The 26,684-nt window shown below is 37.5% G+C and overlaps 2 protein-coding genes across 3 annotated transcripts; one reads left to right on the forward strand and one right to left on the reverse strand.

The window, feature by feature from the left end:
• Positions 1-6,262: 6,262 nt before the first annotated feature.
• Positions 6,263-13,480, reverse strand: LOC107843834 (exosome complex component RRP43). Its single transcript, XM_016688235.2, has 9 exons — positions 13,334-13,480; positions 11,249-11,409; positions 11,115-11,164; positions 10,940-11,009; positions 10,749-10,854; positions 9,692-9,758; positions 8,693-8,768; positions 7,883-8,181; positions 6,263-6,640 (listed from the first exon to the last, which is right to left on the reverse strand). The coding sequence occupies exons 2-9, from the start codon at positions 11,406-11,408 to the stop codon at positions 6,557-6,559; spliced, it is 912 nt and encodes a 303-aa protein (XP_016543721.1). The 5' UTR covers position 11,409; positions 13,334-13,480; the 3' UTR covers positions 6,263-6,556.
• A 620-nt stretch (positions 13,481-14,100) lies between these two features.
• LOC107843835 (cytoplasmic tRNA 2-thiolation protein 2) lies at positions 14,101-26,386 on the forward strand. 2 transcript variants are annotated; one of them, XM_047397412.1, is made up of 8 exons: positions 14,115-14,516; positions 14,619-14,705; positions 22,661-23,006; positions 23,092-23,178; positions 24,174-24,295; positions 24,477-24,555; positions 24,976-25,373; positions 25,972-26,386. In XM_047397412.1, exons 1-8 carry the CDS (start codon positions 14,155-14,157, stop codon positions 26,018-26,020), a joined length of 1,530 nt encoding a protein of 509 aa, XP_047253368.1. In that variant the 5' UTR covers positions 14,115-14,154; the 3' UTR covers positions 26,021-26,386. The 2 variants fall into 2 exon arrangements, with proteins under 2 accessions (XP_016543722.1, XP_047253368.1); XM_016688236.2 differs by lacking the exon at positions 14,619-14,705 and having other exon boundaries at positions 14,101-14,516.
• The last annotated feature ends 298 nt before the right edge of the window (positions 26,387-26,684 follow it).

Below are 26,684 nucleotides of genomic sequence, written 5' to 3' on the forward strand. Positions count from 1 at the left end.
TAAAATTCATGGGCAGTATTGGTTTCTGATTGATGTGCCCCAAGACAATAGGGTTTCTGCCAATGTCTACACCAGCAACCAATACTCTTTGCATCACCTTTGCCACTTGTCCTTATTTCACTACACTTATTATCCATGCATTTTTTTTGTCATAGAAAATCTGTCACAGAATCAAATCTCAGATGAGCAAAAGAGGGCAACCAGCGTCAAGGAGTTCCTATACAGAGAGCCAAGGATACAAAAATCTCATATATAGTTAAAGTAAATCACTCTGTGTCCCAAGAAGCAAGATTTTTTATTTCACTTGCTGCATACAGAAATTCTGACCTATTTGACGCAAAATGGTCCAATATAACAAAAATACTATTGATACCTGTTCCAGAATGGTAAAGATACTATTCCCCACAACATTAACATACATGAACATAGATAACATCAAGTTTTCGACCATTTCAAGTTTCATTTCTCTGACATTAACAACTCTATATTTGGTGTGGACAAGTTTGGCTAACACTGAGCATACCTGGTCTGAAAGCTGGGGAAATAAATTCGTCGCATTAATATAATCATTGGACTATTGGAGTGATTTTGTACAGAACTTCTCCATTCCAGATCAATAAGTAACTTGATTCACAACTGCTTCAAAGCTGTCTGCTTGTTATCTGCAGCAAAAAGAATAATGAAAGAAGCCGAAGATTTTGCTTAAAACATTGTAGAGAACTTGCAGATGCATCTTTTTCTTCTTAGCAGTGGTTCTATATAAAATGAATACACACTACTGAAAAGGAAAAGAATGAAGTAGCAACTCATAAAACTTAAGATATTGATATGACTAATGATCTTATACTAGTAGTGAAAGTTTCATATCAATGGTTAAATTTTAAGTAGTCGACTGAATTTGATGAATTCCTCCCAGGTTATATGACAACAACAAACCTAGTGTATTCTCCTACGTGGGATCTGGGGAGGGTAGAGTGTACCAAGACCTTTCTCCTAACTTGAGAAGAAGGCCTTAATATGTTTCTAGTAGAACCTCAGCTCAAAAACATATGAAAAAGATCACAGTTGCAACAAGCAGGAACAACAACTAGAAGATACAATAATGGATGCTAAAGAATCAATTGATAGAAACAGAGTAACATTATTAGTGAAGAAATTCAAATACTTCGAGACGTGTTAAAATGAAGTCATATAAATTGAGACAGAGGAACAGTATCACAGCCAAAAAGAAAATGAACTTCCAAGAATAGCAAAGGATAATTTCAGTTTCGACTTATAATTAGATAAAATGACTAAAAAAAAAAAAGTTAATGCATCACTGCTTACTTGCTAAATTAGCCACGTAAATATAGGGATCTGAAGGACCCCCTGCTCCTGATCTCTTCACCGTTCCTTGCTTCAGTAACCTGCAATTTTTGAATCCTTCATAAATCTAACATGAACAGCAGGATGTATCCATTATTACCCCCATTCTTTGAAGTGTTTGATACAATCCTATTAATAATGATAGTACTCTCTCTGTCCCATTTATTCGATAATTTTCAAATATGTAATTTTTATTTCAAAAAGTTAACTTCTATGTATGATTTCACGGTCAAAGTTTAGAAGTTTGAATTTCGAAATTCCAACTGTGCCACGTAAATTAGGATAGGCGGATAAATATTTTAAGCTCCTTCACTCACATTCTTAAGGCTTTGCTGGTATCAGGGCTATTGCCTATCAGCTGGCGAATCCTAATTTCAGAAATGGAACCATGAGACAAGATCCCCAAGATTGCTTCTGCTCGGCGACGCAGGTGAGGTGGTGGATTTGGGTTCAACTCCTTAGTTAATCGACTGTCTCTCTTCCTGTGACTCACTCTATGAGCTGTGAAACTTCGTGCACTGGAAATGCCGCTGAAGACAGACTCAGTGGACACACAAGACGAAGCTGAAGCTGAAGTCGAAACCATATTGGACCTACAAAACGGTGTCTGAGAAGTGGTGGTTGTTGCTGGCTTGCCTGAGTTCATTTTCCGGCAATCGGAAATGAAGAAGCTCTTTGATCTTCGTTGCCTAACAACCTGCAAAAATCTACATGTGAATCTGAACTGCAATTTCCAAAGATCTGATGACTGTTTTTCGATTGAAGAAGAGAAATTTGAATGTGATGTTCACCTTTATTTACACGAAAGTGAATTCGAAACTCTTCTACGAGATTAAATTAGAGCCAAAACTAATTCAGAAGTTACGATCCAGAAAGTAAAATGGAATTGGAGACAAAGGAATCACAATAAGCATCAATTTTCTCAAATCCTAAAACTCAGAAACAGAGTGATGAAACTTCGTGGATCGGAAGAATGAAATTCAAAATTCTAAGCAATCAAAACAGCATAAAAAAGCTATCGATATTTACTCAACCATAACAGATAATGAACTCAAATCTAACAGATCATTTTCTCAATGACTACAACAAAATGCATCGAACTTTAGACCAAAGTATTTTCAGTAGTTTTTATAAGAGATAATAATGTTCGATTCCTATTATTCCATATCGAAACAGTAGAGATTCACAGAAAAGTAATACGCTATTTTCCAAATGTTCTTCATTTTTTCACTAGTTAGATCTTGAAAACTGGCAACAGAGGAGTAAAAGCACAATACCAGCGAAAAACGAAGACATGAAATCATCACCTTAAGCTTCATTATCTGATCACGAAATGCGGCAATCATCCTCGTGCGACGAGATTGTGATCTAGCCTCCGCGGGCGGGCCATCAACAGAGGTCAAAATCGAGGAAGCTGAGGATTTGCATTTTGAATCCGAAGCCGAAGCCTGATTCGAATTACTCAGAGCTACCTTGTGCGAAATTTCAGTTATGCTATTGCTTCTGAATTTCAGAAAACAAGCTGATCAGTGATTAATAACTCTGTAAAACTGAAAACGCAAATGAAAATTCTGAAATTCAAAAGACAAGCTGATCAGCAACTCTGTAACTGAAAACACAAACGAGAATTCTGAAATTCAAAAAAAAAAAAAAAACAGCTAATCCAGTGATCAACAACTCCTTAACTGAAAATGCAGACAAAAATTCTGAAATTCAGAAAACAAGCTAATGAGTGATCAACAAACGGAAAAAGCAAACAAAAATTCTTAAATTCAGAAAACAAGCTGATCAGTGATCAACAAACCGGAAAAACAAATGAAAATTCTGAAATGCAAAAAACAAGCTGATTAATGATTAATAACAGCTCCATAACATAAAAATACAAATGAAAATTCTCAAATTCAGAAAACAAGCTGATCAACAAACTGAAAAAGCAAATGAAAACTCTGAAATTCAAAAAACAAGCTGATTAATGATCAATAACAACTCTGTAACTAGAAAATGCAAATGAAAATTCTGAAATTCAGAAAACAAATTGAAAAAGCAAATGAAAATTCTGAAATTCAAAAAACAAGCTGAATAATGATCAATAACAACTCCGTAATGAAAAAATGAAATTCAAAAAAAAAAGCTGATTAATGATCAATAACAGCTCCATAACTAAAAAATACAAATGAAAATTCGAATTGAATTATTTGTTTCGAGTTAGAATTTCGTCTTACTTTGTAAGAGGAGATGGAGAAATAGCTGAGAGAAGGAGAAGAGCAGAAGCAACTTCACGTTCAACATTACTTGGAAATGCTTCTTTCATTTTTTTCCTTTTGAGAGAAACGTTGATTTTGTTTTTTTTTTTTTAAATGGCGGGTTGATATAAAAATATTTGAATTTTTTGGTTAAGGATTTTCGGAGCTATAAGAATGGGCTTTTTCAGTTTCGGGTATTCGGATCCAGGCCCAATAATCACTCTATACATCCGTGTCCCCGGTTGATTTACGCAAGATAGAATAAGAGTCTTGAAGTAACTAATAAAGTTGTTGTCACATAGCCAAGAGGTCACGGGCAGGGGCGGAGCTAGCATATAATGAGGGAGTTCATCCGAACTCCCTTCGATGAAAAATTATATTATCTATACATTATTAAAATTATTATTTTTATATAGATATTGTAGATGTTGAACCCCCTTCCGCTAGTTTGTGTGCGCACTTTTTGAGCCCCTTAATGAAAATATTAGTTCTGCCACTGGTCGCGGGTTTAAGGTGTGGAAACATCTAGTTGTTGTTATGTAACCAAGAGGTCACGAGTTCAAGCTATAGAAACAACCTCTTGCAGAAATGCAAAGTACCTGAACCCCTCGTATAGCGGGAGTTTTAGTGTACCGAACTGCCCTTTGCGAGTCCTTATTTAGATCACCATTTAAATTTTATCTTTATTTTTAAAAGTGGTAAAAATTTAAGTTTGGAGTTTGGACATGATATTTTTTTATTTTTAGGAGTTGAATTTTGAAAAACACCTTTGGCAATAAAATTCCAGAATTTTCAAGAATTTGAAAGACAAACAAAAAACTGTTTTCACTTTTTCTTTTACTTCAAATTTACAAAAATTCAAAAGTTATTCCAATTTGTACTCAAGCTAAACACTTCTTCTACTTTCAAGTATCATATTTCACTTTGAAAACAAAAAATATTTTCTTGCAAAATTCACAATGAAACATTGTCAAACACCCGCTATAGTGTAATTTGTTCAGATTATCATCAAGACATCTAACTTATAGAATTTAAGTTACATATACTGACAGTAGTTTAAGAAATACAATCATTCCATCTTTTACCTATTATTTTCAAAATTATGTATTCTAATTTTTAAGATTCTTAACGTTGAATTTTGAGAAAAGATATTTTTTTTCCCCTGAACTTGTCTCCCAAACTTATTTTAGCACTTAAGTTTAATTTTCATTTATTTACCCTCTTAACATTTTAAAAGTGAATTATTTCGCCCCCTAATGCGGACGTGACATTTTTTTAAAAAAAGAGGCACGTTTCAATTTTTTTTTCTTCTTTTCCCACTTATTTTACACACACACACACACATATATATATATTGAAAAGAAAATACTCCTTTCTTCTTCAATACCCTCAGCCCCCTTCACCTCTCATCCCCACCTCTCATCCCCACCCTACACACCTACACCCATACCATTTTATTCTCCAATACACCAACAAATAACAACACCCATTTTCTACAACAATTAATTCTTCCATTAACAACCTCAAACACATCCTCCAACAACACTTTTCTTCATTTTTTTTCATTTTTCTCCATTAATACATTCTCCAATAAAGAAATTGAAGACATTAAATTGCTTCATTAATTCAGTTCGAAGAATAACAAAATTGAAAGAAATTTTCGTAACTTTTATTTTTAAAGTTCATTGTTCCTTTTCTATTCTTTATTTATGTTTGCATCTTCAAGGGTGAATTTGGTAGTTGAAAACTTGAGAAAGTTTGATTGAAAGTTGAGATCGTATTTAATGGAGAAAAAATTTTAATTTGATATTTTTGTGATTGTTCTCTAATGGTGTTAATTAAGGAAAATGAAAAAAAATTGGAGGTGAGGATGGGGGTTGGCTGGAAGAAGAAAAAGAAATAAAGGGGGCGGGGACAGGGGTGGGTGGTTTGAAGAAGAAGAAAAATGAGGGGTGGAGTGGAGGAAAATTGAAATTGAAGGTGGGGTGGAAGGTTGTTAACGGAGGAAAATTGAAAAACAATGGAGGTGGGGTGGGTTTGATGGAGGAGGAGAGCTAGTGGGGGCGGGGGGGGGGGGGGGAGGGCGGAAGGGGGGATGTAAAGAGGGGCGGGGTGGGCAGGATGGGGTGGGGGTGTGAAGAAGAAAAAAAATGGGGGTGGGGGTGCACTTTTTATTTAATATATATAAATATGTATATATATATATATATATAAATAAATATATATATTTATATAAATAAAATAATATATATATTTGTTATTTTTTTTTTTAAAAAATAAAAATAATGTGGGAGGGATTAATTTTTTTTAAATAGTAATTTCTTACGTGGCTCCAACGTGGCATTGATGTGTAAGCAAGTGTAACACACTCTCCGTTGTAAGAGTGGTATTCAGTTTTGAGGGGTGAAAATAATTTACTTTAAAGATGTTAAGGGGGTAAATAAACGGACATTAAGTTTAAGTACTAAAGTGAGTTTGGAGGAAAAGTTAAGGAGAAAAGATGTCTTTTCTCTTGAATTTTTGAATGTATGGGTTCGAAATATTAATATCCTCTTAATCATTTTGTGTAATATGAAATAGAATGTTCAATATTATTAAGTTAGTCTCCTCTCAAAATTATGAGACAAAAGAATGACAAGTGGAAAATTTAATGATCTCTTTCTATCAATTACTATAATTTTGCATAGTATTATACGATTTAAATAAATACAACTCGTGAAAATATTAGATTGTCGTCTAACGCTTTCTCATAAGATTTTCAATTCCTTTGAGGCAAATGATAGAAATGAAACAACTAAGAAAACTAATAATTAACAAACAACATGTTTTATTATTTGATAGAAAAAATGTTACTACTATGTAATAGAAACAATATGCATTTCCCTCTGAGAAATGGCTAACCAAAATTGAACTTGCAGCCATGGCTTAAACAAAACTAGCTGTCTCCTTTAGTCTATCTCCATATCAGAAATTGCTTCGTTCAAGACATTCTGAAGCTCTTTCACTCTCTGTCTTGCTAGCGCGACGCAATCCTGAAAATATAATGAACATTTCTTGTAAAAAAAAGAGGTCAAGATATAATCTTTTGAACTAATATTTACTGGAATATTTTGGCGAAAGCGTTGCAGACAGTGCAGGATTAATAAGGAACTATGGAATGTAAGTTGAAAAGTGTCTCTAATATCAATAGCTAACAACATGCAGATCGGTTACATATGTAACGTTCCAAGGTGTGGAACTTTCGGATGGGGGTGTCAAATCCTGCCGATGAGATGTCCAGCGGATTCCTGGGCCTTGACGAATGGCCGGCTACCTTTCACATTAGAAGAGCAAGGCCTAGTTAAAGTGTTTCTCAGATCAATTGCTAACTTCATGCAGATCAGTTACACATGTAACACTATGCAAGTTTGTTAACATGCCACCTCCCCACTTTGCTCTCTCAGTAACTTGTACTACCAACCGCGCTATTGGAGGTGGGGGGTTTACCTCGTTTGAGCATCTTTCCTGTGCCTCAAGTCCTACCTCCTATGGTAATGTTTACTATGTTTCTTTCGTTTATACTTTCTCTTGAGAAACAAACCGAAACTCTGCCTCTTAATGATGTCCCCGTTAGTGGGTTTGATCACCTTTTGAAGCACGTCGCCAGAAAACCACTTCAGGCGCATGGTTATGGAGCAACTTATTTTATCGAAGCTCTTCCAAATCCATTATTCAGTTAACTTTTAAGGTGTCATTCAGACGCAAAAACAATACGTGAAACCAACTTCCATTCCATCACAATCTATTATTGGTGACTACTCCGGATGATAAAAAAGAGAAAAAAGGTATAATGCGACTAAAATGGGCAAACTCCCTTATTATCTATCAACTATCAGTCAAAGCGGCCAAACTTTACTATTCGTTCAGTATACAGAGAGAAGCGAGGAGATAGACGACAAAGGACATGAATTGGGATACTTTAACATCCACTCCTTGATTCCCCCATCCGAAACCACAACCCCAAAAGCTTCCGAAATAGAACTTTGAGGGGAGGGGTGTTAGGAGACAAAGAAAAAGGAATAAATCCTCCATTACTTATCTATCCTACTGTATTCATAATGAGTGACATATCAAAGTAACAATCCATAGCGTTTTCTGGAAACCATCACGCAACATAGGAAAATAGCAATATTTCTGCAATTTTAATACAAAGCTGAACCAAAAATTATTTCAACATAGGAAGAAGAAACCGTGCTGCCATTTAGGTAAGCATTAGGATTATGATGCAAACTAACCTGGATAATTGATGTATGGCCAAGAACTGGTCCACCTGGTTTATAAAGCGAAACAAGCTGGTAAGACGAGTCCAATACCACAGTTACAACCGTTTCCATTATTGATTCTTCCTCTGCTGTAGGATCTGCGAGGATGTAGTTCTTGTGAAGTATGCATGTTAACGAGAATGGCGGAGAGTTCAATTTGAGCTTTCTTTTCTCTGTATTCACGGGCTCCTTCTCTAATTTCAATTGGACAGTGTCCTCAGAAACGAGAACTATTCGCCCATCATCATTCAAAGACACTACTGGAATGTTCACTGCAAGAAATCCAGTTTATTTGTAAAATTACATGAACACTTAAGAATCAAGTTTTCCAAATTAATCGTGTATAGCTCTTTTGACATATTGCTTAAACTAAGAACAGTTCATCCCCTCTTTCTTTTTATTCTCTTCACGACTGGCCTTCATTTAAGGTTTATTACATGACACATACTTAGATTCGACAGCATTGCTCCTTTAACATGCTTGCTAATAGCCCGAGGAACTTGTGGGGACAGCTGGTCCTCTTTCATTTCATCTTCTTACTTCTTTGTGAAGCTTGTATTTGCCGTTATCGGTTGATAATATTAGATACGTTCTGCTATCATAAAGAAAACTCTTACCCTTGTTCACCATTGGTACGGAAAACCTTACTTCTCAAACTTCATTTTAACATGCGGTCCATTTCCAATCTCAAAACTAGAAATGGAATATAAAGTACAATATTGTTGTCTCTCATGGGACAACTATTACAGGAATACTAAAAAAACCAAGCGATAGCAAACTTACAATGCGAAAAGGCAGCAACTGCAGACAGTAATGCAGCGTCAAACAGGGCACCATCCGCATCCAAACAGTATATGTCCTGAAAATATTATATAACATAGGAATAAATACCAACAACTTAGCGTACAATCTAAAAGCATTTGTATTAGCATAAAATGAAGAAATAAAGGTGGGGAAAATTTGAACGCCAAATATGAACAAGGGAAAAATGTATTGTCCAAATCAACATAAATGCAACATCAACAAGCAACAACATACCCAGTATATTCCCACCAAGTGGGGTTTGGGGAGGATAAGTGTACGCAGTCCATACCACTACCTCATATGTGAGATAGAGAGGCTGTTTCCGATGGACCCCGGCTCATAATAAAAAAATTCAGTGAACTTCAAACTTCAGATATATGTTGCCTCCACAATTTTGAATACAACTCAACATAAGACGATATCAATCGACAGAGAAACAATAGGAAAAGGAAAAGGTGGGAAGGGTACACATCAAGATACCAAAGAATACATTAAAGCCCAAATAATACACTGTGTAGAAGATAGAGTTAGAAAAGGCAAGAATTTTACACAGATAACTCATGAGCTCAAGCCATAAGAGTGCCAAGCCTTTGTCTCTAACGCAAAAATGAGGAGGATAACTGGGAATGGATTTTCTGGAAGTACAACTAAGAAATTTGGTCCTTATCTCTGAAGGAGACTCACGCTCGCAATCCAAAGGTATATCGCAGTTAAATGAGCTTAATCTCTAAAATCCGTCAGCAGGATGAAAGCCTCAAGAGAAGCATGCCTCACTCAAGACAATTTTATGCGAAGAAAATTCCAAATGGTCAATAGATGTTACAATACATGGTAACCTAGAAATTGCCAAGGATTTCATAGTTTCATATTCTGGCGATTTAACTCTTCAGTTAACGTACAATTAAGGAACAAACTTTTCCTTTTCCTATCATGGAAAAAATGCACGAAGACAAGATCTTCATATTCATTAGCACTTACCAGGTAGGCCATCCATGCAGCTTTTCCTCCAACCAAGCACAATTCTTTTAAGTCAATCATGCCAGAACTGTAAACATTTCCATTGCTCATTAAGGAGATTGTAGAGGCATACTTCTCACAAAGTAATAAAACAACAAATATGAAGAAGATGCGGTTGAAATGTGTGATCATCTCATCTAAAAGCTTAGCTATTAGAAAGAGCACAATTTCATTTACTTTATTAATGTCGTCAAGAGGAAGGACATGGCTACAAAGGGAAGGGAAAACAAAACTAACAATAACTTATCTCTCTCTTACTTCTATCCTTACAAAAATAATAGAAAAGTTAAAGACTTTTTCAACAACCGGAGATACTTGGTAGAAATATTTTCGTAGGAGGGGGCGTTAACAGATATGATTAAGTCCAAAACAGCGCGAATGGATTCAGATTTTTCATATGGCGGCATGTTTGATTCAATGGATTCATGCAAGGTTATTCTCGTAGGAGAAAGCAGAAGACGAATACTCTCCCTTGTAACATAAAGCTCTTCTAGAAACTGCTTATGGTTTATCCAGTAATTATGTTGCTTGGACCCTTCAAAAATTTCAATGAGCGCGTGTCGGATTCGCCAAAACTGGTGTATTTTTGAAGAATCCGACACGGGTGCGGCATCAAAAGTGAAGAGTCCGCGCAACTTAGTCCAGCAATACTGTAATAGTAGCCAGAGCGAAGAAACCTACAGTCTTGCGATGCAAAGTTCTTTCAGAACCTTTTTCAGTAAAATGATAGCTGCTACTATTCATTTATCAATAAGTAGGAACCCCCCACGAAGTCTGGAAACACGGACAAGATTCCTGAAGCAGGATGTGATGTTTGCTGCAGGACCACAAGTGGCCTAGTTGGACCTTAAATATAACTTGTTGCGTAGTATTAGATTATCAGACATGCGCAAAATTATAAAAATAAAACCATAACTACCGTATAACATGGTCAGAAAAAAAAATCAGCATAATGAATTAGACGATGACAAATACTTAGACTCCAAGTTTGAGGCATCTGGAAGCTATTATTACATACCTCAAGATAGTGTCTGACAGCTGCTTTGAAATTACTGATGCTACATCCGCAGGCCTACCAGGTCGAACCAGGGGAGAACAAATGGGAGGCATGTGGAATTCGATAGCTGCAATCACAATAGAATCATATATGTAACCGGAAACTATATGGGTAATGAGATAATAAGAGTTGAGACATGAGAGGTTTTTTACCTAGAGATCCCTCATCTGGAGATTCCATTGTTGGTGTCATTACTTCCATTTTGATGGCAGCCAGCATTGTCTGCGATTGATGAAAGATAACCAATCAACTTAGAAGCAATTCGAGTGAAGAATGGAAGCTCCTATACAATGACTAAGAAGTGATTCATACAAAGGATACACTTACAGTGGCGCCAATCTTGGCCAGTGCTGATCCATCAGCAGAGGCAACAGCACCTGCAGCGAAAATACAAATGTAAGTTTGGACAACTCCTGAGAAAAGATAATATAATAACAACTGATCTGTTGAGTTAGCCAAACCAAGTGCTACTGTTGTATCTCTAGCACTTCCAAGCTTTCGGGCATCAGGTCGGACAGATTTAAGAAGATGTTGCTCATGATAGCGCAAAGGGAAAAGACGTCTAAATGCAGCCACCTCCATCTCTGAAGACAAGTCACTCAAGCCATTGGCAGCAGTCATTCTATAGAATCAGATATCTTAGCAATTAGTCTACCAACTAGTGATTATCCAACCATAGGAATGCAAGAAAATCTTAAAATTCAGATTTTTTTTCTTGAGTCGAGGGTCTATTTGAAACAACGTCTCTACCTCTGAGGTAGGTGTATGTTTGCGTACACTTTACCCTCCCCAAACCCCACGTTGTGGGATTACACTGGCTATGTTGTTCTTATTGTTGACACACAGAAAACATTTTGGTACCGTGAAGAAAATCTTTTAACACACATTTATGAAAATGCACAAAAATAAATATTTAAAAATACAAAACTGTATTTTTCAGCTCATTGAAGTGAATTACTGAAATTTTAAAGGTAAAAGTCTTCATTTTTTTTTTCTATCTTTACTCAGTACATTGCTTAAATATATATGTCAATGTCATCATCTCTGCAAATAGAGTCCCACAAGTTTTTACAAAATCACTAGGTGGACATAGTTACTTAGTATCTATTATGTTGCTGTTATTATGTAGAAGTTATTCCGTGGAATTAGTCGAGGCCTGCAATCCAGCAAGCTGCCCCGGATAGCGCGGTTACAAAAAAGTTATTATTTTGTTTTACTAGTACTTCCATCAATGGATGATTCATTTTCATCCGTCCTAGTCTCAGTGAACAGAGGCCTAGTATCTATTATGTTGTTGTTATTAGGTGGCAGGTATTCATAAAATTAGTTGAACAAGCTGGTAAGCTGTCCTGGATTATTAAAAAAAAGTATCTTTTTACTAGTATTCTTTCAGTGGGCGATTTCTTTTCGTCTATCTTATCCACAGTGGACATAGTTACTTGGTATCTATTGTGTTGCTGTTATTATGTAGAAGTTATTCTGTGGAATTAGTCGAGGCCTGCAATCCAGCAAGAGGCCCCGGATAGCGGCGGTAACGAAAAAAGTTTTTTTTTTTTTTAACTAGTACTTCCATCAATGGATGATTCATTTTCATCTATCCTAATCATAGTAGACAGAGTTACCTACTATCTACAGTGGCGAAGCCACATTGAATTTAGGGGTTCATCCGAATCCCCTTCGTCGAAAAATTATACTCCCTCAGTTTAAAAAAGAATGAACTACTTTCCTTTTTAGTCTGTTTCAAAAAGAACGATCCTTTCCGTTTTTGGCAATACTTTAATTTCAACTTTCCACATGGCATGTTTAGGACCACAAGATTGAAGGGCATTTTGGTACATTTGACACAACTTTAATTTAAGATCACAAGATTCAAAAGTCTTCTTTATTTTCTTAAACTTTGTACCAAGTCAAAGTAGGTCATTCTTTTTGAAACGGAGGAGTACTATTTTTATATGATCAAAAATAATTTTATGTATATATAATAGATGAAGGGGAGCCTTGGAGTGAAGGGGAGCCTTGGAGTAACTGGTAAAGTTGCTGCCACATGACCAGGAGGTCACGAGTTCAAGCCTTGAGCCTTGGCCGAAATGCAAGGTAAGACTGCGTACGATACACCATTGTGGTGGGGTCCTTCTCCGAACACCGCATATAGTGATAGCTTTAGTGCACCGAACTACCTTTTTTTTTTTTTTTTACGTATATATAATAGATGTTGAACCCTTCGACTAGTCCTGACCCCTCAATGAAAATAATTCTGGCTCCGCCATTGTGTTGTTGTTATTAGGTGACAGGTATTCCGTAAAATTAGTTGAAGACTGGCCCGACGATTATTAAAAAAAAAGTACTTTCTGCTAGTACTTCTGTCAGGTGCCTAGTACTTTTGTGTTTTTGTATATAAGTTGGCAGGTACTCCGTGAAATTAGTTAAATAAACTGGGAAGTTGATCCGGATAACATGGTTATAAAAAAAAAATTATTTTAACTAGTACTTCTACTTCTTCCAAAAAAAATAAAAAATGTAAACATAAATTCATAAGAGAAACTTACTGAAATTGGTGGGGGAAGATACGGCGGAATGGTGGTGGCAATGGAGGGTTTAGTTATTTGGACTGAGAGTCTGAGAGGGAGAAGAAATAACAGAGTATATTGTAAGGGTTCGCTTGGTCCGAACTAAGTTATCGAATAATTAATTCTGAAATTAGTTATCTCGTAATAATTATTAAGAACCTAATCAAAATTTAAATAGTCGAGCCATTTTTAACAAGGTTAGATAATATAAATTTCAATAGTTTGAAGTTAATTATAGAAAATTTCAATGTATTATATAATTAGTGAAAATCTTAATTTTGAGTATGTAAGACTTGTGTGTTTTTTTTAGTTTTGAAATTTTTTTGTCATCCTTAATTAATTTATTCGAGATACATATTTATTCTCAATACATTCAATGAAAATATAATTTTACTTTATAAAGATACATAATTACCTCTTAATATATTTTTTTGATTTTGAAACTGTTGAGATATATAATATATAATGAAAATATATATTACCTTTTGTAAGGATATACAATTAATTTTTGATATTTTTTTTAAAATTTTGAGTTTATTGAGATTAATAATTAGCTCCTAAAATATTCAATGAAAATACTATATAATTAATTGAAATTTTTATAATTAGTTTGTGAGGATGAAAATTTATGTAAATGTGGTGTGTTAAAGTGTATGTTTATGTTATATTAAAAAAACTGGCCAAAAATTAAATAGTCGCGCCATTTTTAGCAATTTAACTACTTTTCTATAGGGTAAGTCTATACCAGCCCAACATATAAATACCGCTCTTCGATACATTCCTTTCATTTCTAGCCAAAAATGGCGTGCAACTCCGGAACCTGCCAGTCCGGTTGTTACAGAGATGACACTTCCATCGGAGCAGCCGAATCGCCGCCGGTAGCAAAGAAAAATGAACCTTTAAACGACGTCGTAAACAGTCGTAGAACCACCGAGCATTTGGATAATTCAATATGTATCAAATGTAAGGTTAATACAACCATCGCCGCCAGCACCGCCGACGTCTCCGTCGTAGACGGCGGTGGTAGTGATGCCGGAAGATTCTGTGTAGATTGCTTCCGTAGTAATCTATTTGGGAAGTTTAGACTTGCTGTTACTGCTAATGCTATGATTTCACCGTCGGATAATGTACTTGTTGCCTTCTCTGGTGGTACTTGCTCCAGGTTCCGAACACTTCCTCATTGTCAATATGTTAATTTCTTTGCTGTATTATTAATTGCTTTCATTTTGCTGTGTTAATTATATGTTGTTGTATTATTTGTTAACTGTACTATCCGGGCCAGTTTTCGCGCACCTCGGCTAAATACACGGGATACCTGCCACCTCACACCAGCAGCAGATACCGATACCAAGTAACTCTGTCCACCAAGGCTAGGACAGATGCCTTTTTGTGATTATATTTAGCGTTTGGGGTTTAGAGTTTAACAGTTTAGTCCTGATTAATCAATTTATTTGTTTGAAATGAGCTGGTGGTGAAGAAAAGACTCTGTCTTTGGTCTGGTTAGTTCAGTGAAAGAAATAATCGATCAACAACCTTCATGCCAAACTAGTTGGGGTAGATGATATGAATTGTCTATATATGCCCCTTTTGCATTTCATCAGTTTCTTATTTGGGTCTATTTAATTCTTGTTCTGAAGATAATTATCATAACAACAATAGACATTTGTGAGTTTCTCAAAGTTTGGGCCTTTATTGAGCATATATTGGAATTCTGGCTAACTAAGTTTAGAGATTGACCTAATGAATGGGGATGTGTCTTTGAGTTGCACATGTGAGTTGCAAATGATTTCCCCATTGGATAATGTCCTTGTTGCCTTCTCTGGCAGTACTTGTTCTAGGTTCCGAACAAATCCTCATTGTGATCTGGAAATTTGCTTAGTTGAATTATTAACTTTCAAAGTTGTTTGCTTTTTATTCTCTGTCTTGAGCCGGGGGTCTATCGGAAACAGCCTTGCTACCTCTCCGGAGGTAGTGGTATGGATTGCATACATCTTACTTTCCCCAGACCCCATTGTGTGGGAATACACTGGGTTTGTTGTTGAAAGTTGTTTGCTTTACGAGATTATATTTAGGGTTTAACAATTTTGTTAAATGTAGTTTCCTACTGACTTTTAGTCCTGATTAATCAGTTTATATGTCTAGCATGTGCTGGTGGTGTAGAAAAGACTCCATCTATGGTCTGGTTAGTTCAGTGAAAGAAATAATAGATCAATGACCTGAATTCTAAACTAGTTGGGTTAGATGATATCAATTGTCTATATATGCCAAATTAGTTAGGGTAGTTGGCGTGGCCTAGTTGTCAATGAAGTGGGTTGAGAATCATGAGGTGTCAGGTTCAAATTCAGCATACGCAAAACACATTAGGCGATCTCTTTCCATCTGTCCTTACGTTGGTGGACAAAGTTACATGTTGTTGGTGAAAGGTGGCAGGTGTCCCGTGGAATTAGTCGAGGTGTGGGCAAGCTGGCCACACCACGGTTATTAAAAAAAATAAAAATAAAATCCAGGTAGTGATCTAAATTATCTATAGGGGAAGAGTTAGCCCAGCTAAAAAGGTTAACCAAACAACTAGCCTTAAGCTTATAAATTGGAGTTGAAACTCCACTGGGAAATCTCCTGCTTCTTTCATTCCAAATACACCAAAATTACAGGCTAAGGTCACGATCTAGATTTTTTCTGATGGAATTTCTAACTTCTACAGAGCTCCAACTAGTGTAAGCATCCCTGATATTGAAGGGCGTAGACCAATTTATACCCAAAACAGCTAGGAACATGTCCTAAAGTGTATTGCAAAAGGGAAGCGAAGCATAAAGTGGTTGATACTTTCTGATTTTGACTGACACATGTATTGTAACACCTATTGACCAGTTGGAATCTTCTTCTCATAAGATTGTCAAGAGTGAGGCATGCTTCTTTTAAGGCTTTCATCCTGCTAACGAATTTTAGAGATTAGCCTTGTTTAACTGAGATATACCTTTGGATTGCTGAGTGTGAGTCTCGTTTAGAGATAAGGACCAAATTTCTTAGTCGTACTTCCGGAAAATCCATTCCCAGTTATCCACCTCATATTTGCGTTAGACACAAAGGCTTCACACTCTAACGGCTTGAGCTCATGAGTTGTGTGTGTAAAATTCTTGCCTTGTCTAACTCTATCTTCTACACAGTGTATTATTTGGGCTTTAATGTATTCTTTGGTATCTTGATGTGTACCCTTCCCACCCTTTCCTTTTCCTATTTGATACCAAACGGTATCTAAGAAGGCTCAAAACTGTCCGCAAACACCCAAAACGTTCAAAACAGTCCACAAATCCAACAACAAAACCGAGACCCCAACACTACAATTCTCGGCCAACAATAACAACACAAGTATCATGAGTTTACAAGGTGTTTAACACCAGAAAACAGCAACAATACAACAAGAACAAGATGACCACGAAATGAGGAGAACAACAACAACACAATAACAACCATACACGGTTTTACTAGGACAAGAACACAAAAACGATTACAAGAAACATAAAGATAGGTAGTGAGACAAATGAGGGTATAAATCCTAAGAACCAAAGAGTATGTTAAACTCTAAGACCCCTAACACCTACACACAACAATCACCTAACTCTTACGTAGACACGAGATCGGAATCCACCTCTCAAACATCGACGTTTCTATTAGAATATGAGTGGGAATAGGAATAGCATATAAAATCCTACTTGGAAAAGGATTGTAATGTAGTGTCCTATTAGGAAAAGGACTGGAATGTATTGTCTATAAATAGGGCCTCAATGTAATAATGTAGTTACAACAATTCAATAATATTTTTCTCTTATATTTCTCACATGGTATCAGAGCTTCCACGATCTTGGTAAAGAATCAAAGAGTTTCCACTGCCGGCGGGTGGCTATAATCCATATATGCTACCCGTCTGGCCAATGATTATGTTAGCAAAGTTGGGTCACTGACTCACTGTGTATCTTTCTAGTGACTATTTTCTCATATCTTTGCGTAGCACCATGCATCTGTCCGGTGACTACTTTTTCATATCTATTTTTCTTAGCACCGTACTTCTTTTCGGTGACTATTTTCTCATATCTGATTTGCGTAGCACCGTGCATCTTTCCGGACTACTGTCTCATATCTGAGTTGCATAGCACCATGCATCTTTCTGGTGACTCCTCAGATTTAATTTACATAGTTCCGTACGTCTTTCCGGAGACTCCTCAGATCTTTTTTAGTAGGGTCGTGCCATCATTCCGACCCTACCCATATAATTTCTCTTTTCCAGGTGGATCATGCCGTCATTCCGACCCTACTCATATAATTTCTACTTCTCAATAGGGTCGTGCCATCATTCCGACCCTACACATATTTCTCTTTTTCAGTAGGGTCGTGTCATCATTCCGACCCTACCCATATACTTTTTTTTTCCTCGGATTATAGTCACTTTTCAGCCATCAAATCTAATAATCTGGCGTGTGAGCATATTTCGGCGAAGTTTCCAGTACTTTCATGTTCAAGATCTACTCGTCTCTTGACTTCGAGATGACCCGTATATTTTATACCAGTTTTCGACAATTTTCCAGGGACACATCGACTTTACGGCTATATTTACTACTTTTTGGATCACTTTTTCAGTTTGTTCCGTTTCAATTGAGGTCTCCCAAACGTCCAAAGCAGTCCTTATCGGTTTTCTTGCAAATATCTTCATCAAGTCCCTCACCGATTATCATATTAGTTACATCCATAACAAGCTTGGTACATATGTCTTCTATGCACCAGCTTGAAGGGGAGTGTTAGAATATAAGTAGGAATAGGAATAGCGTATAAAATCCTACTTGAAAAGGATTGTAATGTAGTGTCCTATTAGGAAAAGGATTGGAATGAATTGTCTATAAATAGGGCCTCAATGTAATAATGTAGTTACAACAATTCAATAATATTTTTCTCTTATATTTCTCACAGTTTCCAAGCAAAATACAATCACTAGTGAATCCACACTAGTTTCTTGTCCCAGTTTCGGTTTGCCTCAAAGGAGAGAGGACTTAGGTGTTTCAAGTTTCAAGTTCACACAACAATAATCAACTAAGTAATGAAAATACCTACTACTAAACTATATATAGTCTTTTTATTACATAAAAGATGAAATGCCCAAAAGATCCTTAATGAAAAAGGGGTGCCCCTCTAATGTAACAAATGAGCAAATGGGGCGGCTTTGGTGTGTCTTTGATCATTCTCACGTCTCAACATTGCACTTCCTAGGATGATCCTTTGTTGCACTTGTACACACGTTAATCTTCATAGTCTCACTTGTATCATCCTCTCCATCTTGAGAGGAATTTGCCCTCAAATTCAAGCAATCATCACCGGCAAGCTCTCCTCTTTGCATCACCTCTTCATTGCTCTTCCCAAGGTTAGGATGTTCAACCAAGGGTCCCATGAGATCATCAAGCATGCCCCTTGGACTTATATGTTCTACAACCTGCACATATGAAGATTTAACACTAGGCAAAGTGCTAGTATCTCGGTTAGTAATCAACAAGGAGTCCTTATGGGCAAATCCCACAATCCCAACTCTCGGCTTCTCTCCTTCTTCATCCTCCTCACTCTCGGCTTCTTCTTCCATACCCTCACTAAGCATGACTTTCCTTGCCATATACATAGGCACTACAATCTCACCTTCACACGGCCAAACATCTTCCTCATCCCCTCTTTTGGCTCCTCGGGTTCTACCTTCTCTCCATCTTGAGATTGATCATCAATCTCCTTCAGTTCAAGTCCCACCTCCTCCCCAAGAAAGTACCATTTCCCCTCCCTTAGGATCATATTTCTCCTATTTGGACACTCGTTAACCTTGTGTCCCCAACCTTGGCATTTAAAACATTGAAAACCCTTAGAACTAGAAGAGGAATGCGGTTTACCTTCATTTCTTGGAGGTTACCTTTGGTGAACCTTGTTCTCGGCTTGGCCAGCCTTGTCCTCAGGTTTCTCCACATTGGATGGGTCATTTTTGTCCTTGTGCCATCCCGAGGGAGATTGCCCCTTGAGCTTGACACTCGGTTTTTCCCGTAATTCCCTCTCAACTTCCAAGGTGGCTTGGAAGATGGCATCAATGGTGTCGAACTTGTGAAGTGTCAATCGTGAGGCAATGTCCCTATTCAACCCCACCTTGAATCGAATGATGTCGTGGCTCACTTGCTCCCCTCGGTGATCTAGTTTCAAAATGAGTTGTTGGAACTCATCATAGTAAGCCACGACGCTTTTGTTCCCTTGCCTCTAGTTATACAACTTAGCAAGTAGCTCTTGATGGTAACTCTCGGGTAAGTACCTTTATCTCATGAGGTACCTTAACCGAAACCAAGAAGAGGGCTGCCTCTCAATCAAAACATTTCCAATTCACTTCACATGCTCCCACCACGTAGTAGCATAACCCTCAAAATGTGCAATCGCATAACAACTCTTTTTCTCCTAGGTAAGATCATTAACTTGGAAGATTCTCTCACAAGAGGACTCCCAAGCTAGAAACTCTTCCGGATCACTCTCACCTTTGAATGTTGGAAGCCCCCACCTTGATGGTATTTGGCCCTACATCACGGTTTTGGTTCCCTTGTTAGTTTCAATGACCAACTCTTCCTTCTCGGCCGTGAACTTCCCTCGGATCACCTTGCCTACCCCCATCTCCGCCCTTCTCATGTAAACTTCATCATAGGGTCCATAACCAGCATGTTGTTATCTGCTACCATACCCCTCAACATGGACGGGTCTATTTGGGTTAAGTGGAGCTTGTAGCGGTGGGATTAGATTTGGATAGTGAGGTCTTTGGTCAAGTGGAGTTTGGATGGGTGGGCTCGGGTTTGGTGGTGCAATTTGGGTTCCAAGTCCTTCTTGTTGGACTTGGTGAAGTGGAGGGTGGCTTGGTCTATCATGATCTTGGTTTTGGGAGTAAGGGTTGGTTTGATTTGTGGCAATGGGTGGATATAGCATTTGGTGCATGGCCTCGGGAGTACTAGTTGGTGAAATGTGTCGAGGGGTTGAAGGTCGGCTTCTTTGGCTTTCCACTCTCTCCAATCTCCCACCTATAATTAACACTTCACCCTTCATTGATACCACATCCGCGTCTAGTTTTTCAATACCCGCGGTCATCCTAGCCATGTCTCGGGACATAGCTTCAAAGCGGGCCAAAATGATACTTGTAGCATTGTGGTCCACCGTGGGTTGAAGGGATGAGGTCTCAGGTTCCATTGTACCAAAACAGTCCACAATATCACACACAACAACACCAACAAAGGTTCAAGTCTTTGAACCGCAAGCAACAATACCACACAACCTACAAGACAAAAACACACGTTGTTGAAGAAAATTTGTTTCAAGTATCAAGTTGTTCAATCTCACTCCTTTGATGAAGAAAGTTCGGCTATGGTGTAGGTGGACAAGATTTGAGACTCTCTTTTTAAGAGTCAAAAAGTCTTCTATCAACTTTTCACCAACTTGCACTCTTTTGGCAAAACATCTTTTTGGAGTAGCTTTGTCTCTTTCCACTTTGGTCTATTCTTGAAAAGTGTTGTTACTCCTTTTTAGTAACTATACTTTTTGAACTCCTCTTTTTCTTTTTCCACTTTGGTGTTGTCTTGAAATTGTTTTCAAGACAAACACAAAGTCTTGTCTTTCTTTTCTCTTTCAAAAACCAAACAACACCTTTGTTGAACACCACTTCAAGATTAATAAGAACAACCAACAACTTTCTAGCCGTCCAACCTTCAACAACAACTAGTCAAGAACTCAACACTTGGATATAGACTCAATAAGTGTTAGTGGACAAGAAACTAACACAAGAAACTACTAAGACAACAAAAACACATCTAAATCTAGACACTATTCTCGGCCAACAACACAAGAACAAGGATGCCTCGGCCAAGAACAAGAACGACTCAACACTTTTTTTTTTTTTTTTTGACCAAGAGACCCCAAGATTGGTAGTGTAGGAACACAACTAGCCTTGCTCTGATACCAAACGGTATCTAAGAAGGCTCAAAACAGTCCACAAACACCCAAAACGTCCAAAACAGTCCACAAATCCAACAACAAAACCGAGACCCCAACACTACAATTCTCGGCCAACAATAACAACACAAGTATCACGAGTTTACAAGGTGTTTAACACCAAAAAGCAGCAACAATACAACAAGAACAAGATGACCACGAAATGAGGAGAACAACAACTCAATAGCAACAATACACGGTTTTACTAGAACAAGAACACAAAAACGATTACAAGAAACGTAAAGATAGGTAGTGAGACAAATGAGGGTATAAATCCTAAGAACCAAAGAGTATGTTAAACTCTAAGACCCCTAACACCTACACACAACAATCACATAACTCTTACGTAGACACGAGATCGTAATCCACCTCTCAAATGTCGACGTTTCAAGCAAAATACAATCACTAGTGAATCCACACTAGTTTCTTGTCCCAGTTTCGGTTTGCCTCAAAGGAGAGAGGACTTAGGTGTTTCAAGTTTCAAGTTCATACAACAATAATCAACTAAGTAATGAAAATCCCTACTACTAAACTATATATAGTCTCTTTATTACATAAAAGATGAAATTCCCAAAAGACCCTTAATGAAAAAGGGGTGCCCCTCTAGTATAACAAATGAGCAAATTGGGCGGCTTTTGTGTGTCTTTGATCCTTCTCACGTCTCAGCATTGCACTTCCTCTGATGATCCTTTGCTTCACTTGTACACATGTTGATCTTCATAGTCGCATTTGTATCACTATTGTTTCTCCGTCGATTGATATCGTCTTATGTTGAATTGTATCCAAAATTGTGGAGGCAACATATACCTGAAGTTCGTAGTTCACTGCAACAACAACAACAACATGCCCAGTGTATTCCCACATAGTGGGGTCTGGGGAGGGTAGAGTGTACACATACCATACCACTACCTTAGCTGAAGTAGAGAGGTTGTTTCCGGTAGACCGAAGTTCGAAGTTCATTGAATTTGTAAATAACCTAGAACCTCTTGCATCATCTTGAAATTCACCTTCCTTTTCTGATAAATCTTATAATTCATGTTATGCACGCCTGCACAGGCACTGTGGGTGTGTGTATCTGTATAACTTACTAACATCATTTTTTACGTTTTATTTAAAATTTTATGTGTTTATATGTGTCAACAATGGCGTATATCATAGAAGTTCATTAAGCCAGACTTGCTGCTTGTTATGACTTAAAAAGGATGTGGAGTAGGTTATTAGTCTTGTGTAAAAGGTATGTGCTACAATAATATTTTACTTTTTATCTTCTAGGGTGGCTCTGCAGTTTATACATGAGATGCAAACCAAAGCTCAGAAGAACTTTGATGCCAGTAGAGATAGAGCGTTACCAGTTTTCGGTGTTGGGGTTGCATTTATTGATGAAAAAACCTGTTCAGCTGTCTCATCTGGTTACCTTGATAGAGCTATTGAGGAGATGAAACTTATTGTGTCAGATTTGGCTCCACCTGTGAAACAATTTCACGTAGTCCCAACGGAGACAATTTATTCGCCTGAAGCTGGTGCAAAAGATAGACTGAATGAATTAATAAATGCAGTTAGTGATATCACAGGAAAAGAAGATCTATTGGAGCATTTTCGTATGCTCTCCCTACAAAAGGTTTGGCGACTTTACATAATCACGATCTTGAGCTTTACAGGGGAAAACGTAGATCCCAATTTATACATGTTGCTTAAATGTGCAGATAGCTATTGAGCATGGATATACCAAAGTTCTACTAGGAACGTGTACATCAAGAATAGCTTGTCATGTACTTGAAGCAACTGTCAAGGTAGGTTCGTTCAATGAACCTCTCACTCTCTTCTTTTGCTAAAAAACTGAAAATGTTTATTCACATGGATGAATGACGAAGAAATTTTGTCCTCTGGCAAACTGGGAAAAAGGGAACTTTGGACTTCAATTTGACATGATCCAGATGGAACCAGAGTAAAGGGTTGGAGTATATTATAAGAGCTCAGTGGAAGTGTGAAGTACCTAAATTTGGTCCCCATAGGCCATACCCTTCCGTATAAAAGGGCAGCCCGGTGTACTAAAGCTACCGCTATGCGCGGTATCCGGGGAAGGGCCCCACCACAAGGGTGTATCGTACGCAGCCTTACCTTGCATTTCTGCCAGAGGCTGTTTCCAAGGCTTGAACCTGTGACCTCGTCACATGGCAGCAACTTTACCAGTTACTCCAAGGCTCTCCTTCATACCCTTCCGTATAGATGAAGAGATAAAAAACTAAAAAAATGTGATTATCCATGATTCAGGCAGAAGAGGTTGTCTTTTTCTAAAAAATTAAAGGTATTGCTCATAAATCCTCTACCTGTCTCCACTGAAATACCAAGCTTTTGTCAGCATTAGGGTTCTAACCTGTCACGTACGCCTAACCCATACACCACTAGCTACGTTCTTAACTTTCACCAAAGCCCTGGGGGCTAATACTTTGAGATTGCGCAACAAAAATACGTCTAATGCAAAAACGATTATGTGTATATATATGAGGATCTTGTTCTGTATTCCTTCCTGGCCATTTTTCTTGAACATACTTGGTCATGATCTGTTTGGTGTGATTGTTTTATCTGATTTGATCAATATTTTTATTACTCATTTTATTGGTTATAAATTCATAAATCCATGTTAGTTATTGTATAAAAGATCAACTCCTTTGAGCTAGTAAATAAATATTTACACTGGTTACCTGTATAGAATTCAATGACATCTCTCATATTCAAAAACTGAGAGAGAACTCTCTAATGTGCAAAAGGTTTTTATTTTCTCCAGGGGAGAGGTTACTCTTTAGCTGCTGATATCCAGTATGTTGATGCAAGGTGGAAGATACCTGTGGTTCTTCCCCTCCGTGATTGTCCTATTCATGAGTTGAACATGCTTTGCAACCTTGACAGGTTTGTTGCACTTGAAAACTAAGATTCAAAACAAATTTAATTCTTGTTTAGAATTTAATGTCGTATTTTTGTCACAATCTCATGTAATTTCTGACTCTGAGTATTTCATTTCTGCTTGCCCTTTCCTTGTGCGTCAAAACCATTACTTCATGGTGGGGCTCGACATACTTTGCCAGGGCAGTTTGATGACTGTAGAAGTTTTTAATGGAACACGTGCTGGTATCAATGGCTTGATCTCCTCATTTGTAAAATTGTTGCAGGTAAAAGCAGATTAACTTTGTTGGTTTAAGTTGATGGTCCCATCTACAGTGGAAGTTGGTGTTTACTGCGAGGAAAACCTATGAAAAAAGCAATCGTTAGATATATAAGATGCTAAAACTTAGTATATTATAATATAACAATTGCATCTAGTAGCTGAAATTTATTCAGTTATTTCAGCCCTACCAAGAAAACATGCTTTTAAAAGTTGAATCTTGTTTCATGGTTAATGTTGTGATTGCTGGTTACTTTAACGAGAAGGAAAACTATTAGGGAATATAAATTGCTTTATCAAAGAGGCTCTTAACATTTATTTTGAAAATTTCCTTTATTCGGCTATCCTAGATGTTTCTTGTTCAAGTCATGGATACTGCAACTTGAAAGCCCTGCACATGAAATTCAAAGTAACTTTTGTGTTTCAGGAGGAAAACCCTTCCCGGGAAAGCACAATCATGAGAACAGCTGGAAAGCTGACACCTTTTCATTTCAATAGAATGCCAGAGGACAATGACTATAATGGTCAGGTAGCATCTCGAAGGAGGCAAAAGAAATACAACCTGAAAACTAAAGATGCCCTTCTTATCGAGTCATTCTGTCCTATTTGCAACAGTCCTCTAAAAGTATCCAACTTTGAAACTTCGAGTAATTTTGACAATGGGAAAACTAGTCCTAATGGGATTGGGGCTGCATGCTGTGCAAGTTGCCAGTTTCAGGTTCTTCCTAAGGACCCCTCATCTCTGGAGAATTTCATTTCTCTCTTGCCACCATCAATGGTTTCCCAAGCAGAGGATGGTGTTCGTTTAAGTCAGAGACAGCTAAGGTATGAAATTTACTTGCTTAAGCACTTGATAGTTCTGATCTGCCACATTAGCCCAGGAAAACCATTTTGTAGCCGCAGAGGGCTTGAAATTGCCTAGGCTGTATCATGGATCTTTAGATGGATGATGCTTTTTGATATTGGCTTCCATTTCTTCTCCTTTCAAGATTGTCGTTATAGTTTTACTGTTAAAGCTTAGAGAATAGTGTCCTGTGTTTTCTCCTTTTGGGCTGCTGGCTGCCCCGAGGTTCAAATTTCAACTTAGAGATGTTTTTGAAAAAAAAAAGGGCCAGCCCGGTGCACTAAAGCTCCGGCTATGCTCAGGGTCCGGAGAAGGGCCCGACCACAAGGATCTATTGTACGCAGCCTTACCTTGCATTTCTGACAGAGGCTGTTTCCAAGGCTTGAACCCGTGACCTCCCGGTCACATGGCAGCAACTTTACCAGTTACTCCAAGGCCCCCCTTCAGCGTTGGAACTAGTTTGTAATTTTATTAATGAAAATTTATCACCGTTTCTCACCCCTATTTAAAACTTAGGGGACTTGATCTTTACGTCTTGCTATCTCCTTGGATATAAAAGTCTAATCGCTTTGCTTTCAGGGAGCAAATAGAAGACTGCTTGCTCTCAGACAACGAAGATGGAACATGATCCAGCTGAGTACTTTTGCGAAACACTCAACTGCTTGCTGCATTGATATGCAAATCTTGTTTTGGCTACTAGGAGAGCTACACAATAGTTTCTTCCTAGTGCAGTGGGCAGCAGGAAAAAATAGAAGGATGTACTTACGCGTCTTGATCTCATGCTGCTGAGGTTCCTATTTCCTACTTCTCAATACATTATATTATGGCTGATGTCTACAGAAAAGTTACCTGCTATCAGATTCTGTTTTATAAGCGTGGTGCAATATTACAGAAAAAAATTGATTACTCCATGTTGACGATACACACGTTTCAATTTTTTCTCCCTTTCCAGTCATCAATATAAGAACTCAAGTGATGAAACACAGTTTATGCATTACATTTTATTCTATAGATTTAGCACACTCTTCATAGAACAACAACAACAACAATATACCCACTATATTCCCACATAGTGGGGTCTGGAGAGGGTAGAGTGTACGCAGACCATATCACTACCTCAGGGGAAGTAGAGAGGTTGTTTCCGATAGACCCCTAACTTAGGACACTCTCCATAGAAGAGGAGGGAATTTATTACTTACGTGGAAATGAAATACACACACTCATTAGATAGAATTTAAGGTTGATCTCTATTGTCATAGCAACTAAACTGATTAAATTTAGCAACCACAAAT

This window comes from Capsicum annuum, chromosome 10 (assembly GCF_002878395.1).
Source record: "Capsicum annuum cultivar UCD-10X-F1 chromosome 10, UCD10Xv1.1, whole genome shotgun sequence".
Lineage (NCBI taxonomy): Eukaryota > Viridiplantae > Streptophyta > Magnoliopsida > Solanales > Solanaceae > Capsicum > Capsicum annuum.